Below are 16984 nucleotides of genomic sequence, written 5' to 3' on the forward strand. Positions count from 1 at the left end.
CTGTAGCCGCTTATAACGGGCGGTCTTCCTGCTGCAGTAGCAGCAGCGCCTCCCTGCGGAGTCGTTACGCCTCGGCGGTTCCGCCTCTTGCTGCCCCAGCACACGAACTCAGTGGCTGAACATGGAGAACTTTATTTTCTTGCATCAGCTGCCTTATTTACTCTCTCCTCAGAGAACACCAGGTGCCAAAACAAAAAATTTCATTTCCTAATTCATTTGTACAACAAGAAAGGGAATTCAAGTTTATGTAAAAACTTGTTAAAACACCATCTGTAAAACATACATAATTAATAAGTTTATCTATCTTACACCAACTTTCTCCTCCGTAAGAGAAAATGTTTTCTTGTGGCCGACCTAAATAGGGAGAAATGATCATCGTAATAAAATAAGGGAAATAAGAGCTCGCACGGAAAGATATAGCTGTCAGTTTTTTCCACGCGCTGTTCGAGAGTGTAATAATAGAGAATTATTGTGAAAATGAATCTATGAACCCTCTGACAGGCACAAATGTGATTTGCTGATTATCCACGTAGACACCATTATACGTTAATCTTAACCAGAGCCGGCATTTGTGACCGAGCGGTTCTAGGCACCTCAGTCTGGAAGCGCGCGACCGCTACGGTCCCAGGTTCGAATCCTGCCTCGGGCATGGATGTGTGTGATGCCCTTAAGTTAGTTTGGTTTAAGTAGCTCTCAGTTCTAGGGGACTGATGATCTCAGATTTTAAGTCCCATAGTGCTCAAGGCCGTTTGAAAAAAATAAAAACTTTGGTAGTTAAAAGTCAGTTTCATTACTTTTCTCACACACCTCGTAAAAACCAATTACTCGAGGTCGCGAGTCACAATTAACATGCGGCTAGAGTACGTTGTACAAATGCACTCACGGTGTACCTTATACTCACGATGTTTTAACATACTCTTCTGCATACTTACGTTCCATCCTTTGTTCCACATGTCATCTCTAAAATGAAATTTTGTATGGCAGACCTGGTTTTGCTCCAAGCAAAGGGTAAATGAAGTAGCTGTTGCAAGGGAAGCTAGTTCATCACATTCGAATTTTTTCAGCTGCGTACGCAACACCCGATTTTCAGCGAGGTAGCGAAAATTAAGCAAATTAACTCGTTGCTTGTAGGCCTATTCCTCGATCTTGTCGGGGTACGTGTTGTAAACTACATCCATCCTTCTACTTGTAGTCACGTATCTGCTGGTCTGAGCAAATCCACCAACATGTGTCTGTTCCACTTCTGAGGACTCATATTAAACAGTCATCCATACGTAATGTACGCATACACTGGTGTGCAGCTGGGTTCGTAAAAAGGATAGTGCGGTTATAACCGTAAGCTATAGGTTATTTCAGGAGTGCATCGTCCACTCTGCGGGCTACTGTGAACAGCTTCGAAATTTCCCGGTAAATTAAAACCATGTGCCGCATTGGTCAAAACATCCCAGGAGTGCTACGCAAGCAAGATGTGCAGGACGGGCGTACGTGAAGTATGAAAACAATGTGAGAGGTGCTGGTAGAGATGAAAATACGAAGAAATTAAGGTAGGTTAGAATTTAACAACCCGTCGACGAAAAAGTCCTTGTAGACGAGGTAGAAACCCGGATTGAGGAAGAATGCGAAAGGAATTCGGTTTTAGCCGACTTAGATATATCACCTAAATTTGGTTGTCCAGACGGGGATCTGAAGCAACAACCTTCCGAATACGTGTTCTGTGACTAATCATGGCTCCATCTCGCTCAATCCTTGAAGATACGATTGTCGGTCGTTAGTTGTGCCTGGACAGCTGAATCTATACGAGCACTGCACGTTTCGAGTACATCCTGGTATGGCACAGTATTTTAATCTGCCGGCCGCTGTGGCCGAGCGGTTCTAGGTGCTTCAGTCCGGAACCGCGCTGCTGCTACGGTCACAGGTTCGAATCCTGCCTCGGGCATGGATGTGTGTGATGTCCTTAGGTTATTTAGGTTTAAATAGTTCTAAGTCTAGGGGACCGATGACCTCAGGTGTTAAGTCCCATAGTGCTCAGAGCCATTAGAACCATTTTTATTTTAATCTGGTAGGCAGTTTCAAAATAGTCAATAAAATGTAGGACGTTCGCTCGGAATTTTCTTGTGAGGACACTTGGTGGCATAAAGTCAATGACTGAAATTTTTTGAGAAGTGTCACAAGTGCGTGATAGAAAGTGCTTGGACCACTGATACTTCGCCGCTGTTAGCCGTGCTCTTACGACTAACAGATCCGAATATCTCTCGCGTTCCTACTCAGTGGAATGGTATGAAGTGTAATAAAAGGTAAGCTCAAACTATGGACAGAGCCATGGCGCAACCAACTGTGAAATACGGACCGTCAGAAATACATGATTCTATGATATCTACTCTATCCTAATCACTTCTCTTGTGCACCTGACATCGTAAAAGGTTAAAGAAAATGTGTTGAAAATCGAAGAACAAAATTTTATCCGTAATCCCTGTGTGCCATAATACGTGAGCCAGTGCAAAACATATGCGAATAAGTTTGATTTTCAGTCACTCAGTCACAGAGCAAACGGTGTTGTGTGAATGAAGACTCAACGAACGTTAATATTTAAGATTTTGCTGGAAATAGATGACTAATATTGATTTAGGCATAATATTGTATAGACTAACACCACAGTCATCATGTCTGGTGTTGCTGACATAGCCGAAAGCTAAACCTATTTTCAGGAAAAGACAGGAAATAAAAAAGTTTGATATAACAGTTAACGTCATTTAATATTTTTAGAGAACAGTTTTATAAAAACTTGCATGCGCTACTCTACTGTGAGCAAACACAAATATATAACATAGAGCGTTCCAGTCCGTCCAATATTTACGATATGGCGCTCTCAGGATGAGCACCCAAAGAACGAACACAAATAAATTATCACTACTGTTATCATTGTACCGTGTCTAAGTATTTATAGTAGTAACTCGAGAACAATCCGTTCTCCGTTCCTCCGGACAGAAACTTCTGTGCGACAGAAAAACGTCGAAACAAAGATAATCCTCGTGGTTGTAGTGGTCCACGTGAAACATAGTCCGACAACGTCGCGTCTGGTCATTTTCCAGAAACAGGTGAGCTGCGGTCGACCGTAGAGGAATACAAGGTAGAGCCGTTGAAAGACGCGGAAGAGAAGGAAATCAAGATGTGGAGAAAGCGCCAGGAGAGAATTGGAAGTCGAAGACTACGAAGCGATACTCGCGAAGAGTCGCTGGCTGTCTTAAGGCAGGAAAGGCGAGTAGTGTGTAGACGAGCGGCCGAGTCGCAGCTCCCGTTCCGGGCAGTCCGTCACCCGTGTTGGCGGCGCGCCTACTTGCCGCTGGGCGGCAGGTACACGTTGGAGCCGGGACCGCCCCCGAAGCCGCCGCCAGCGCCGCCCCCGAAGCCGCCCCCGGCGCCGCCTCCGAAGCCGCCGCCGGGCCTGCTACCGCCCCCGGACGGGTACTGCGCCTCGCCCTGGAACTGCACGTCGGCCACGTAGCCCGTGGCGTCGCTGGCCGTGTACTTGACCACCTCGTTGCGGCCGTCGGGCAGCAGCACCTGGTACTGCCCCGTCACCGTCTGGCCGTCGCTGCTCTCCTGCTGGCTGAAGTCGTTGCCGCTGGCCGGGTCCTTGACCGCGTACTGGAACTGGTAGGGCTGCGCCTGTAACGCATAGGATTATTCACTTACTGGCCAGATCATAAGCGCAACGAACAAAATAGCCAGACACCCTCGGAACACATCACGCTAATACCGCGCAACATTTTCTCTAGCCCTGAGAATGGTCTAAATTCAGAGAGTTTCCAAAATTTCTTCCGGTAGGCCATGTATGGAAGTGAAACGTGGACGATAAACAGTTTGGACAAGAAGAGAATAGAAGCTTTCGAAATGTGGTGCTACAGAAGAATGCTGAGGATTAGATGGGTAGATCACATAACTAATAATGTATTGAATAGGATTGGTGAGAAGAGGAGTTTGTTGCACAACTTGACAAAAAGAAGGGACCGGTTAGTAGGACATGTTCTGAGGCATCAAGGGATCACAAATATAGCATTGGAGGGCAGCGTGGAGGGTAAAAATCGTAGAGGGAGACCAAGAGATGAATACACTAAGCAGATTCAGAAGGATGTAGGTTGCAGTAAGTACTGGGAGATGAAGAAGCTTGCACAGGATAGGGTAGGCCACATCTACCTAGAGTCGCTCATTGATAGATAGATCTCGTACAGCTACAAACAGCGTTGATGGTGACATCAAAGTTTCACCCGCAGTTACAAATTGTCTGGGGGTATTTCTAAACTCTAGCGAACTGTTGGGTCGGTAGCAGTGGCACCCATATGATAGTTGGCAGGAGGGGGGGGGGCGAGTATTTTTAATATTTTGGAAGACGACTGACGACTTCTAGGTAGCCATAAAAAGTTCCAGTCCCGACCCTGTTAAAATCTGCATAATACCGACATTTAAATCATTTTTTGAAAGGAAAATATCTGACTACACTATTTTTATCCGTTTCCCTGCGTGCTAGAAGGGGGGGGGGGGCTCCGAAGTCCTCCTCTGCCCCTAGTATGGGTGCCCCTGGTCGGCTGATAGGGTGCCCCCGTATTCATCAAACCAGGAACGTATGTGAACATAGCTGTTGCCATTGTTGATGGCGGTCGTATCCATAATACACTTATATATCCCGGTTCATACTCGGGGGGGGGGGGGTATTTTTAATATTTTGGAAGACGACGGGTGATTTCTAGGTAGCCATAAAAAGTTCCAGTCCCGATATTGTTAAAAACCTGCATAATACCGACAGTTAAATCATTGTTTGAAAGCAAAACACCTGACTACACTATTTTTCTCCGTTTCCCTGTTTGCTAGGGGGGGGGGGGGCTCCGAAGTCTTCCTTTGCCCCTTGTATGGGTGCCCCTGGTCGGCTGATAGGGTGCCTATGTATTCATCAAGCCAGGAACATATGTAAACACAGCTGTTGCCATCTTCGATGACGGACGTATCCATAGCATAATTATCATGAGGAATTAAGAGGATGGCAAAACTTCATCACCGAAAATGGCAAAATAAATGTCTACATCTACATTTCTACATCTACATTTATACTCCGCAAGCGACCCAACGGTGTGTGGCGGAGGGCACTTTACGTGCCACTGTCATTACCTCCCTTTCCTGTTCCAGTCGCGTATGGTTCGCGGGAAGAACGACTGCCGAAAAGCCTCCGTGCGCGCTCAAACCTCTCTAATTTTACATTCGTGATCTCCTCGGGAGGTATAAGTAGGGGAAGCAATATATTCAATACCTCATCCAGAAACGCGCCCTCTCGAAACATGGACAGCAAGCTACACCGCGATGCAGAGCGCCTCTCTTGCAGAGTCTGCCACTTGAGTTTGCTAAACATCTCCGTAACGCTATCACGTTTACCAAATAACCCTGTAACGAAACGCGCCGCTCTTCTTTGGATCTCCTCCGTCTCCTCTGTCAGCCCGATCTGGTACGGATCCCACACTGATGAGCAATACTCAATGTACTGGTTCATGCTCGCGGTAATCTGAATAAGTAGGAAAAATAGCCTCAAAACATCACTACATCCTCCACACATACTGCACGTCACCGGCCCGTCGGGCGATTCGACACTTTGCACACTGACAGAAGCAAAATCGTGACTCTTCAAACCACATCATACATTTCCAGTTAGCTACTACCCAATTTCTGTTCTATTTCGTCCATAGATTTGCATCTTTATGTGATACTGTGAGCAATGGCCACTTACGAGGTACCCGACTCCAAATTTCCAGTGGATGCACTTGCCTTCGCAATGTTTGGTCGGAAACTTATTGTGACTGAGCTTCAATAATGTACAGGAGGGATTATTGTCGAGTTTGAAACGGACTGGTCCCTTCCTGTTGGATCTTTTTACTATCACTGTTCTGATGACGTATTACACGAATACAAGTGGCGAACCATTTCTTGCAGACAAATTAGACAGTCCATGTTGATTCACCAACAACTTGGACAACTATCGGGTGGTTTTAATCAAATTACAGTTACTCACAGATATATTATCGTATGGCAGCGAAACTTGGTTGATATACTTATGCATTAATGCGGAAACGTTTTAAGCTGGAATAATCAGTTCCAATTTTGGCCACCAGGCGCAAATCTGGTGCTGTAAATACCAGAAAGACGTAGAGAAATGTTTCCATATGTAATGCATTTGGAACGGGACAGAAAAGTTCAAACGAATGAGAGAGGCATATTGTTCAATCTATTATGAACCACCACTTACATAATTTGTTCAATTTGATCACGGGAGAAGACGAGATACCGGCACATTGAAGATGTGGTCATGGGCACGACCAAATAGCTCCTTTCTGTTTTTCTGCACTTTGAATCACCGTGTTGATTCCATAAGAGGTGACTGGCAGATACACACCATTCACTGCCACGACTCATGTCAGCTGTTGAAGGCCACATGCACGCCTGCTATCCAGTAACGCACCGTGAACAGCGCTCTAAAGCGACAAATACATGTTTTGTAAAAGTAATATTTCTCCATTGATGTAATGTGATGCGATTCTGTGCTATGAATTACCACAGGAAATGCACACACTCATGTGTGCTACCTATAGTAGAAAGCAAAACGTCAGTTTTTTGTTGCATTATGGTGTGTATGGAATCATCTCCAGAGTGTTACGTTTTTTTCCCCTTTCGTGTTCCCCCTTCCCAGTTCTATTCATGAATGGTGTGCAGCCAGAACGCCAGTCATGGTCATTTGGCAACGTGTATGTGGGAGAAAATAAAATTTTCCCTGATCGTCTCGGCATGCAAGCTTCAGAATTTTCATAGTTAATCCCGCTGTGACACACAACGCTTCTCCGTTAGCGGCTACCACTTGAGTTTGTTGAGTATCTCCGTGGTGCTCTGGGTCTTATTGAACGAACCCGCGACGAAACATGACGCTATTATTCGAATCTAGTGTAGTAACCAAAGTCACTGTTTTTGCTGACATGTGGTTTAATATTGGTTTCAGATTGAGCTGTGTCACTTTTTGGATACCATCTAACAATCAATATCGTTTAACTTTCCTTAGAAATCTCATTTTTGCTTTTCTAAAGATGTACGTTTCCCATGCATCTGACCGTACTAATACTATAATAGTACTATGAAACTTGAATTATATTTCTTTTATGATATGTCTTTCACGGTTCATTATTGTTACTAAATTGTTGTAATGCGCTATGTTTTAGAAAAATTTCACCCAGTATAATTTAAAATTTTCATAGATCGACAACAACTGGATGCAGTCTCATTTCGTAAATGTAGCTTCTAAACTGGTCCACAGAGAAAGGATGAGGTCACAAAGCATCTAGGAAGCTCTGAACTCCAAAAGTTTTGTTACAACTGCTCGATGGTTTCAAGTGTGGTATTTAGAATTTCACCGTTTCAGTTAAGAGTGCAACAGTTATTACTACAATATGGTATCAATTTTTCTGTTTCTGACAAAGGAAATGTCTGTTGTTCTCTGGCACTGCTGAACATTGAAGATCTCAAACATCAACAATCAACTAAGATTTACTATAAATCGTACGTAATGAAGTGAGAATCAGTTTGCTATGATATCATACAGATTTATAGTTTTTTACGCATCCTTCTCGTGTTATTTTTAATTGAACACTGCACCCCTCTGTCTGACACATGCCAATATTGTATCAAGTTGCCTGTATTTCCCGCCGGTAGTTAAACGGGAGCGACAGTTCTGAATAAAGCAAGTATGCTCATTCCTTACAGCTGGAGCATCACAGACTAAAATAGAACCCATTTATGTGTACTAATCTTTAATCTACATGTTTAAACACAAAACTTTTATTCAAAAATGTTTCCAGAGACGGTGACAGAGCCTCATAAAGCTATCATGGATACAAAATATTACAGCTTTAGAGGCAAGTGAAATATTTAACAAACGAATGTTTGCAGCAATTCTTAAAGTCATAACTGGTTAAGAGTCATGAACCGTTTGATACGCACACTTCACAGTGAATCCTAACGCACGCTAAGTCATATTAATATCGTCCGTATTAAGACCGAACCCATAACTTAATATCAAAAACGTTTACGCGTCAATTTTTATGTGGACATCAGTCTTGATTCACAAACTTGATACGGTTGCTGTACTTCATATGACACCAGACAGCCGGAGAGTACTCTTCGAGGGCTGTTTTCATTAAACAGTACGTACTGAGATTACAGTTTATTTTTCTTGTCTCATGATATTGAAATGAGGCTATTCATCCTGGTCTTCACAGCTTCTGTACCTGAGGGCTCCAAGTGCAGTGTGTCGCCACTAAAAATGTTTCAAAGAGCAGAGAAAAGAACCGTAAGTTGTAACTAGTTGCTCCGGAATATACGATTAATACAAAGCTTAGCCTTTTCGAAGTAAATCATTTCCGTATTAGACTGTCAACTGTATTACAATCATCTTAATTTTTTATAAGTAACTTGCCTCGTATTTAATACTACATGCGACATTTCTCATTTCATGCTGGTTAATATAAACAAACTATGGAAAGTATGGCTTTATTTTGGAGTTTCCCTTATAATCGAAACTGAAATCGTAGTGACCGGAAGCAAAACAAACAGTCCAAGACTAAAATGTTGCCCTTCAAAAAGCTTTAGGTGACTGTGAACCCTGTTCAGAATAACGAACCGCCGCGCGGAATTAGCCGAGCGGTCTAGGGCACTGCAGTCATGGACTGTGCGGCTGATCCCGGCGGAGGTTCGAGTCCTCCCTCGGGCATGGGCGTGTGTGTTTGTCCTTAGGATAATTTAGGTTAAGTAGCGTGTAAGCTTAGGGACTGATGACCTTAGCAGTTAAGTCCCATAAGATTTCACACACATTTGAATATTTTTGAATAACGAACCCTAGATCATAGATAGGTCATGGTACGTAGAAAAACCAAAAATATTCTTCAACTCGTCCGTGCATTGACGTCTTTAATATCTTCGGCGTATGTAATGGGCCCAACTAGGATAAAACGAGGATAAAAACTCCGAATAATAATTTTTTTCGAGTACCTCTAAGACGAAATAATTCACAGCGATTTAAATATTTACTTAATAGCTGTGTACTTATTACACAGCATTTATATACGAATTATTAATATCGTGTTACAAGGTTCATATGCCTTGCATCCTATGGTAAGGCTTTCAGTTACGATGCACAATGTAAAAAGATAAACTTCCCGAAAAGGAGGTACGTCAGAATACTGAGATGATATTTCCCTTTCACATTTAGAATATCATTATTAAAGCTCCGAGACTTAGTCGTTTTTTTAATGAAAATTTATATTTGTACTGTATTGTATGTTAACCGGGGTCCTAGAAACGACGGAGAGGCTCCGTCCCCGCCGCAGCCGCAGTGGTCCACAACCCCACGACGACTACCGCAGTCCACTTCACCCCTCTGCCGCCCCACACCGAACCCAGGGTTACTGTGTGGTTTGGCCCCCGGTGGACCCCCCAGGGAACGTCTCACACCAGACGAGTGTAACCCCTATGTTTGCGTGGTTTAGTAATGGTGATGTACGCGTACGTGGAGAACTTGTTTGCGCAGCAATCGCCGACATAGTGTAGCTGAGCCGGAATAAGGGAACCAGCCCCCATTCACCGAGGCAGATTGAAAACCGCCTAAAAACCACATACAGACTGGCCGGCTCACCGTACCTCGACACAAGTCCGCCGGGCGGATTCGTGCCGGGGACCAGGCGCTGCTTGCCACTCCGGAGAGCCGTGCGTTAAACCGCTCGGCTAACCGGGCGGGAAAATTTATATTTACTGCTTGTAAGACTAACAAAAATCTAAATTAAAAAAAAACTGCTGATCTCAGCATTTGAAAATGAGTACCCACGGCACTAAATCCACCGTGCACCTCGAACACGTTCACAGATAGGAAAGAGTGAGGGTCAGTACTTACTGGGCCGTCTCCACCTCCAGCTCCGCCGCCGTAGCCGCCGCCGAAGCCGCCCGCCCCCGCGCCGCCCGGTCCGCCGAAGCCTCCGGCGCCGCCCCCGGCTGGCCCGCGTCCGTAGCCCCCGCCGCCGCCCCCGCCGCCGCCCAGAAGGCCGCCCTGCGCCACCTCGGCCGCCGCCAGCGCCAGCGTCACGCCCACCCACAGCAGCTGTCAACACAGGCACCAGACACTGTGCAGCTGCTTGGCCGGCCGCGGTGGTCTCGCGGTTCTAGGCGCGCAGTCCGGAACCGTGCGACTGCTACGGTCGCAGGCTCGAATCCTGCCTCGGGCATGGATGTGTGTGATGTCCTTAGGTTGGTTAGGTTTAAGTAGTTCTAAGTTCTAGGGGACTGATGACCACAGCTGTTAAGTCCCATAGTGCTCAGAGCCATTTGAATCATTTTGTGCAGCTGCTTCCGATACGTGGGTTACGTCCGCAGAGGGAATTCCTTAGCCCAGGCCGAAGGTGAGAGTCCGCGGCCGACTTCATGCTTCATGCTCCACCCCCTGTTAAGTTTACCTCATTATTGGCTTGAACATTGATGTGATCTTGAGACATAATATTTCTTTTACTCCTCTCAAAAACGTGAAATTGCCCAACCTTTGGTGGTGGATTCTACGTAAGTCCCTTGCATTGACATGGCGATATCGTGTGTGTGGATACACGCTGGAGGAAATAATTTGCAACACCAAGAAGAAGTCATGTGACATAAACGAAAGTTGGTAAGCGCGTTTCTACATCTGAAAGAAGATGTCTACTCAAATTTCACAGCAGTCGCATAAGAGTGGATCTAGTAACACCACTATGGGGATAAAAATCGTGTTTTCTTTAAACACAGGCTGTAACAGTCTTGAGCGGTAGTTACCTTTGAGATTGGACGTGGTTGGTTGATTTTAGTCGCGAATACCTTAAAGGCGACGAAGTCGCCATTATCAACACCCCACTGAGTTTGAACGAGGTCGTGTAACAGAGCTACAAGAAGCTGGAAGTTTTTTCTGCAATATTGCAGAAAAACGTGGCAGGTATATAGCCACTGTACGTGACTGCTGGGAGGGGTGGTCCTGGAAACGTACGAGAACGTACAAGAAAGCACAGTGGCTCCGGGCGGCCACGTGGCTTTACCGAGAGGTAAGACTATCGTCTGCCAGGAAGTTTCATATCAGCGCACACTCCGCTGCAGAGTGAAAATCTCATTCTGGAAACATCCCCCAGCCTGTGGCTAAGCCATGTCTCCGCAACATCCTTTCTTTCAGGAGTGCTAGTTCTGCAAGGTTCGCAGGAGAGCTTCTGTAAACTTTGGAAGGTAGGAGACGAGGTACTGGCAGAAGTAAAGCTGTGAGGACGGGGCGTGAGTAGTCGTACTTGGGTAGTTCAGTTGGTAGAGCACTTGCCCGCGAAAGGCAAAGGTCCCGAGTTCGAGTCTCGGTCCGGCAAACAGTTTTAATCTGCCAGGAAGTATCAAGACTATCGTATTTGATTCTTGGCTCTGGCATTCACACTGCATCTGCAGCAGCAATTTCAGCAGCAGTTGGCACCTCAGCGACACAACGAACTTTTACAAATCGGTTACTTCAAAAGTAACTCCAAGTCAGATGCTCTGTGGCGTGCATTCCACTGGCTCCAAACAACCACCATTTGCGACTTCAATGCTGTCAAGCGAGAGCACATTGGAAGACAGGGTGCGGGTCTGTTGTGTTTTCTGACGAAAGCTAGGTCTGCCTTGGTGTCAGTTATAGCCGTGTGCTAGTTACAAGGAGGCCAGATCAGGGCTGCGTTCTAGACAGACTGGACCTACACTTGGAGTTACGGTCTGGGGTGCGATGTCGCATGACAGCTGGAGCACTCTCGTGGTTATCCCAAGCATGCTGACTGCAAACTTGCACGTCAGTCTGATGATTCGACCTGTAGTGATGCCATTCTTCAGTAGCATTCTAGGAGATGGTTTCCAACAGGATAACGCTCGTCCACATACCGCTGTTGTAACCCAACACGTTCAATAAAGTGTCGTCATGTTGCTTTGGCCTGCTCAATCATCAGATATGCCTCCAGTCGTGCGCGTTTGCGACATCATCGGACGACAACTCCAGCGTCATCAACAAACAGCAGTAACCGTATTGACAGACCAAGTGCAGCAGGTATGGAACTCCATCCCACAAACTCACACCGGCACCTGCACAACACAATAAATTCCAGTTTGCATGCTTTCATTCAACAGTCTACTTATTAATGTACAAACATTTCGCATTTGCAGTGGCTTATGTCACGTTTACACATTACTCTATGATGTTGCAATGGTAATCACTGTAAATATGCCACCTAGACAAATGTACTCCACAAATTTTATTACTCTACATTAATTATTTTTTGGTGTTGAAATTTTTTCCTTTATATATATATATATATATATATATATATATATATATATATATATATATATATATATATATCATAAGTGATGGTCAATATTGAGAGATATGGCACGAATGATCATTCGAAACAAAAAAGTCAAGTACAGATGGGCTCACAAATGCATACCTTAGGAGCTATGAGCAATTCTTGGTCTTCGATACTGTGAAACAAATCTCTTCTACTGCATACTCTATGCTTTCCATATTTTGGGAAAACCTTGTTTGCGAATTTACCAGCCGCTGTTACTATGAAATACCAGTGATTTCACAGGAGAAGTCTGGTGGAAGACGGGGTCCCTGCGAAACGAGCAAGTAGACACCTTCAAGAAGGAGGCCCTCGTAGCGTGGAAGTAAGCTCGTTCTACCGGTACTACCAAGGTTCAACGAAACTTTCAGATCTTATTTAACTACTATTTGGATTGTAGTATCAGTTCCCGTAGAACTTCATTCATTTACAAAATTATTACTGAAAAGGCCTTTACCTTTTATAAAAACCTTATTTTCCTCCGATCACTGAAAGACAAGCGACGCCTTTAGGCTAGCTGCTTCTTCAACTGTACTCCCGAAAGTCGCCGTAGTGTGCACCGGAGGTTACGGTTATCATTTTTCCCCTTCCTATTCCATGCGCGTACTATTTTCGGCATCCTTCTGCATGACCTCGAATTCCAGTAGTATTAACATCGTGGTCATTACGCGAGATATTCTTTGGATGAAGTTAGATGTTTCTCAGCTTATTTTGACAAATAGTCCGAGAAATTTTGTAAGTCTCCCAGCAATGTTCAACTCCTTCCCGTATTGCAGCATACTGCAGTTCGTTATTTCTATGAAACTCTCACGCTGACTGGACTAACCAGTGACCGTGCAGCTCTACTTTGATTATTTCCTATTTCTTCCGTTAATGCAGGTCGGCAAGTGTCCCAGTCCAATTAACAACAGCCAGGAATTAACGTGTGCGAATTACACCCCTAAAGGTGGATGATATTCTGTAAGAGGGACGAAGTAGCTACGAATCATAAAATTGAAACTGCACTATTGCAGACGTGTACACACATTCGCTATGGCACTCACGGTAGGTACTTACCTTACTCTCCCTGCGATATGCGACAAGAAAAGTGACAACAACAGCGCTAATCCAGGATCAACGCGTCTACAAAAATCACGTCACAAAACGTAATTTTGAAATTCAAAGGAAAACTCCAGCACACACGTAAGCTGAGTCACCGTACTACCGTGACTTACAGCTCTCGATGACGTTCGTCACAAACTGTACGTCTGTAGGGTGTGGCACTGTACCTTAAGACACGTCATGGTGGTTGTGCGGCTCCTTTTGGATCCCTCTTCCCCTTTGCTGTGAGTGCGGCAGCTGCTGGAAGCCGACTGATGTCCGATATCGGCGAGGTAGGCTCTTTTATACGGCGCCGCTGCGCTTCCTGTGACGTCTGTGCCGCGGACGGACCACACTCCCCAGACCGCCTCCCTGCGTGCCCGATCTCATCTATGCATACCGATAGAGGGGGCGGGGGAGGGGGGAGGGTTACCGGTGAGAGTGAGAGCAAAACAGAACACCGAAAGGGGAGAAAAACTCGTCTGCCGGCGCAGGTATTTGCCGGTAGGAGGAAAAGCGCGGGCAGGGAGGGGGTCAGAGGTGAGCGCCAGACGCCGGCGTCCATCCACGCCATCGGCCGACGGCCATCCCTCTCACCGGCCGCGCCGTTGCGACAGCCACCGGCAGCCGCCGCCGGGGGAGACGCCGGATGCGGCCACCATTGTCGAACGGCGATGACCTTCGGCGGAGACCCCCGTGCTGCGGGAACATCGCTGCCAGACGGATGCCTCGATGGCCTACTTGCCGCTCGTATTTGCATTGGAAATTGGGCTCCTGCGAATAATGGAACATTACGCGTCAGCCACCTCGGCAAAAGTCAGGGTTCCGTCACTTCACGTTCCGACCGTTTTCCGTGTGACGGTAACATATTTTCGTCTTTATGAATAAAATATTTTTGGACAGGATAGAGGAATATCACTGTGTCGCCATTCTGCAGCAGAGCAGGCGATCACAGCATATTCTTGTTCGCCAGATTGCCTCTTCTCTCTTTCGATATCGTTTCTGGTACGTTTCTTACCAATGAATGCGAACGTTTCAGATTTCGTCTAATCGTAGCTGTTACGACTATCACTTAAAATGTAGTATAAATTCTAATTAGCGTTTATTTTACTGTTGTTGGCATTGCAACGGTTTAGTTTCGTGTTTTTGCTAGAAGAGTACTCACACATCACACAGTGCGCGGAAACATTGCAGCCTCTCCTTTTGCTTTATTTAAAAGCTACGGAAGAGTCACGTAACATGGATGTAGGTGATTTCCACAGGTTTCAACACATACACCCACATAACGGATTTGTGGTCGATTACTTGACGTATTCTTACGAATAATACACAATAGCACACTCTTCAAAATGTATTGCATATTACGTAACTGGTCATCCAATAAGAAAAGAGCAAATAAAGTGAGTGTTCAAAGTAAAAAAAATTCTGCCATATTGCCGTCTAGGCGCTTCAGTTTGGAACCGCGCCGCCGCTACGGTCGCAGGTTCGCATCCTGCCTCGGGCATGGATGTGTGTGATGTCCTTAGGTTAGGTAGGTTTAAGTAGTTCTAAGTTCTAGGGGACTGATGACCTCAGAGGTTAACTCCCATAGTGCTCAGAGCTATTTGAACCATTTTTTTTTTTTTTGCCATATTCAAGATTTTTCAGCTGAGCCGCCAGCTGCCTTCCTTCGTCTATGGGTTGTCGAATATTATACATCCATCGTCTAGAAGACCGGTGGCCATCAATCTGCTCCTTTTTTTTTTTTTTTTTGAGTCATCAGATTTCTGAGTGGTTTGATGCGACCCGCCAAGAATTCCCCTCCTGTCTAGCCTCTTCATCTCAGAGCAGCACTTGCAACCTACGTCCTCAATTATCTGCTTGATGTATTCCAATCTCTGTCTTCCTCTACAGTTTTTACCCTCTACAGTTCTCTTTAATTCCATAGAAGTCATTCCCTGAGGCCTTAACAGATGCCTTATCGTCCGAGCCTTTCTCCTTGTCAGTGTTTTCGACATATACCTTTCCTCTCCAATTCTGCACAGAACCACCTCATTCCTTGCTCTATCAGTCCACTAATTTTTTACATTCCTCTGTAACACTACTGTGGGGTGCACTCAGCCTCGTGATGCCAATTGAGGAGCTACTCGACCGAGTAGTAGCGGCTTCGGTCAAGAATACCATCATAAATACCGGGAGAGACGTGTGCTGACCCCACACCCCTCCTATCCGAATCCTCCTCTGAGGATGACACGGCGGTCGGATGGTCCCGGTAGGCCACTCGTGACCTGAAGGCGGAGTCCTGTAACACTACATCTCAAATGCTTCGATTCTCTTCTGTTCCGTTTTTCACACAGTCAATGCTTCACTACTATACAATGCTGTGCTCCAAACGCATATTTTCAGAAATTTCTACTTCAAGTTAGGGCCTAGGTCTGATACTAGTAGACTCCTCATGGCCAGGAATTCCCCTTTTGCCAGTGATAGTCGCTTTTGATGTCCCCCTTGCTCCCTCCATCATTCGGTATTTTGCTGCCTACGTGGTAGAATTCCTTAACTTCAACTACTTCGTGACCATCAAGTCTGATGTTAAATTTCTCGCTGTTCTCATTTCTGCTGCATCTTATTACTTTCGTCTTTCTTCGATTTACTGTCAATTATATTCTGTACTCAGTAGACTGTTCATTCCATTCAGCTGATCATGTAATTCATCTTCACTTTCACTTATGATAGCAATGTCCCTTCTCGATAATGCCCACTAATGAACGTTTCACCTTTCCTGGTGGGTGTTCGGCGGTTGAGCTTTTAAAAACATCTGCATTACGTTTCCATAAAACTTTGAAATAATGAATCTGGTAAGTGATTGTTACTGTATGCTTTAACTTGCTGAAACTCTGTTTTATAAAACTTACAAAGTTTCTCCCCCTCCCTTATAAGTCACCATTACTGTGGAAATGGTTGGAGATTAGAAAACGTTACTATTTACTAAGGTACGATGGTGGACGGTATGTAAAATAAAAAGGTTGACTTCACATGGTTTATGCGATTCAAATACATCTAGTGTACCATACAAGTCCTTTTCAGTCTAGTTCTGGAACTTGTAACATTGTCGGATATTTGAGTATTTCAGTAGCCATCCAGTGAGTAACATTCAGGTACGCCTTTGAAATTTCCGTGTGTACAATGGCTTTCACTTTCAAATAGCATCGTACCATGTCCAGAATTCTGCGCTGCTTTATAAGTAAGATCTCACGTGTTCGACTATAATAGTTTGCTTAACAGATAGGTTGAAGAAAGTATCATGCTATGATCGCTTCTACTCACTGAAATAAAAACTAATTAATGTATGAAAGTAAAAAGCTTTCGCCCGTGAAAAATCATCAGCTACAATCAGACATTAACTCTTCCCTAACGTATGATGACACATGTATTTCAGCATGTATTTCGTTTGTATGTACTATTATTTCCCTGTAAATGAAGAAATA

The 16984-nt window shown here is 44.9% G+C and overlaps 1 protein-coding gene across 1 annotated transcript; it reads right to left on the reverse strand.

Annotated features, from left to right (window-relative positions):
• Positions 1 to 3330: 3330 nt before the first annotated feature.
• LOC126088395 (ctenidin-1-like) lies at positions 3331 to 14231 on the reverse strand. The gene is made up of 3 exons (XM_049906535.1): positions 14118 to 14231; positions 9971 to 10174; positions 3331 to 3666 (listed from the first exon to the last, which is right to left on the reverse strand). Exons 1-3 carry the CDS (start codon positions 14229 to 14231, stop codon positions 3331 to 3333), a joined length of 654 nt encoding a protein of 217 aa, XP_049762492.1.
• Positions 14232 to 16984: the final 2753 nt, after the last annotated feature.

This window comes from Schistocerca cancellata, chromosome 6, assembly GCF_023864275.1.
Source record: "Schistocerca cancellata isolate TAMUIC-IGC-003103 chromosome 6, iqSchCanc2.1, whole genome shotgun sequence".
Classification (NCBI taxonomy): Eukaryota; Metazoa; Arthropoda; class Insecta; order Orthoptera; family Acrididae; genus Schistocerca; species Schistocerca cancellata.

What these genes read in the sequence shown, in the direction of transcription:
- LOC126088395 (XM_049906535.1), bottom strand. Translation starts at nt 14,231, where the DNA reads ATGTTCCCGCAGCACGGGGGTCTCCGCCGAAGGTCATCGCCGTTCGAC. An exon ending in CTGTCGCAACGGCGCGGCCG is followed by an intron (nt 10,175 to 14,117) that starts GTGAGAGGGATG and finishes CTGTGTTGACAG; the next exon opens with CTGCTGTGGGTGGGCGTGAC. An exon ending in CTGGAGGTGGAGACGGCCCA is followed by an intron (nt 3,667 to 9,970) that starts GTAAGTACTGAC and finishes TATGCGTTACAG; the next exon opens with GCGCAGCCCTACCAGTTCCA.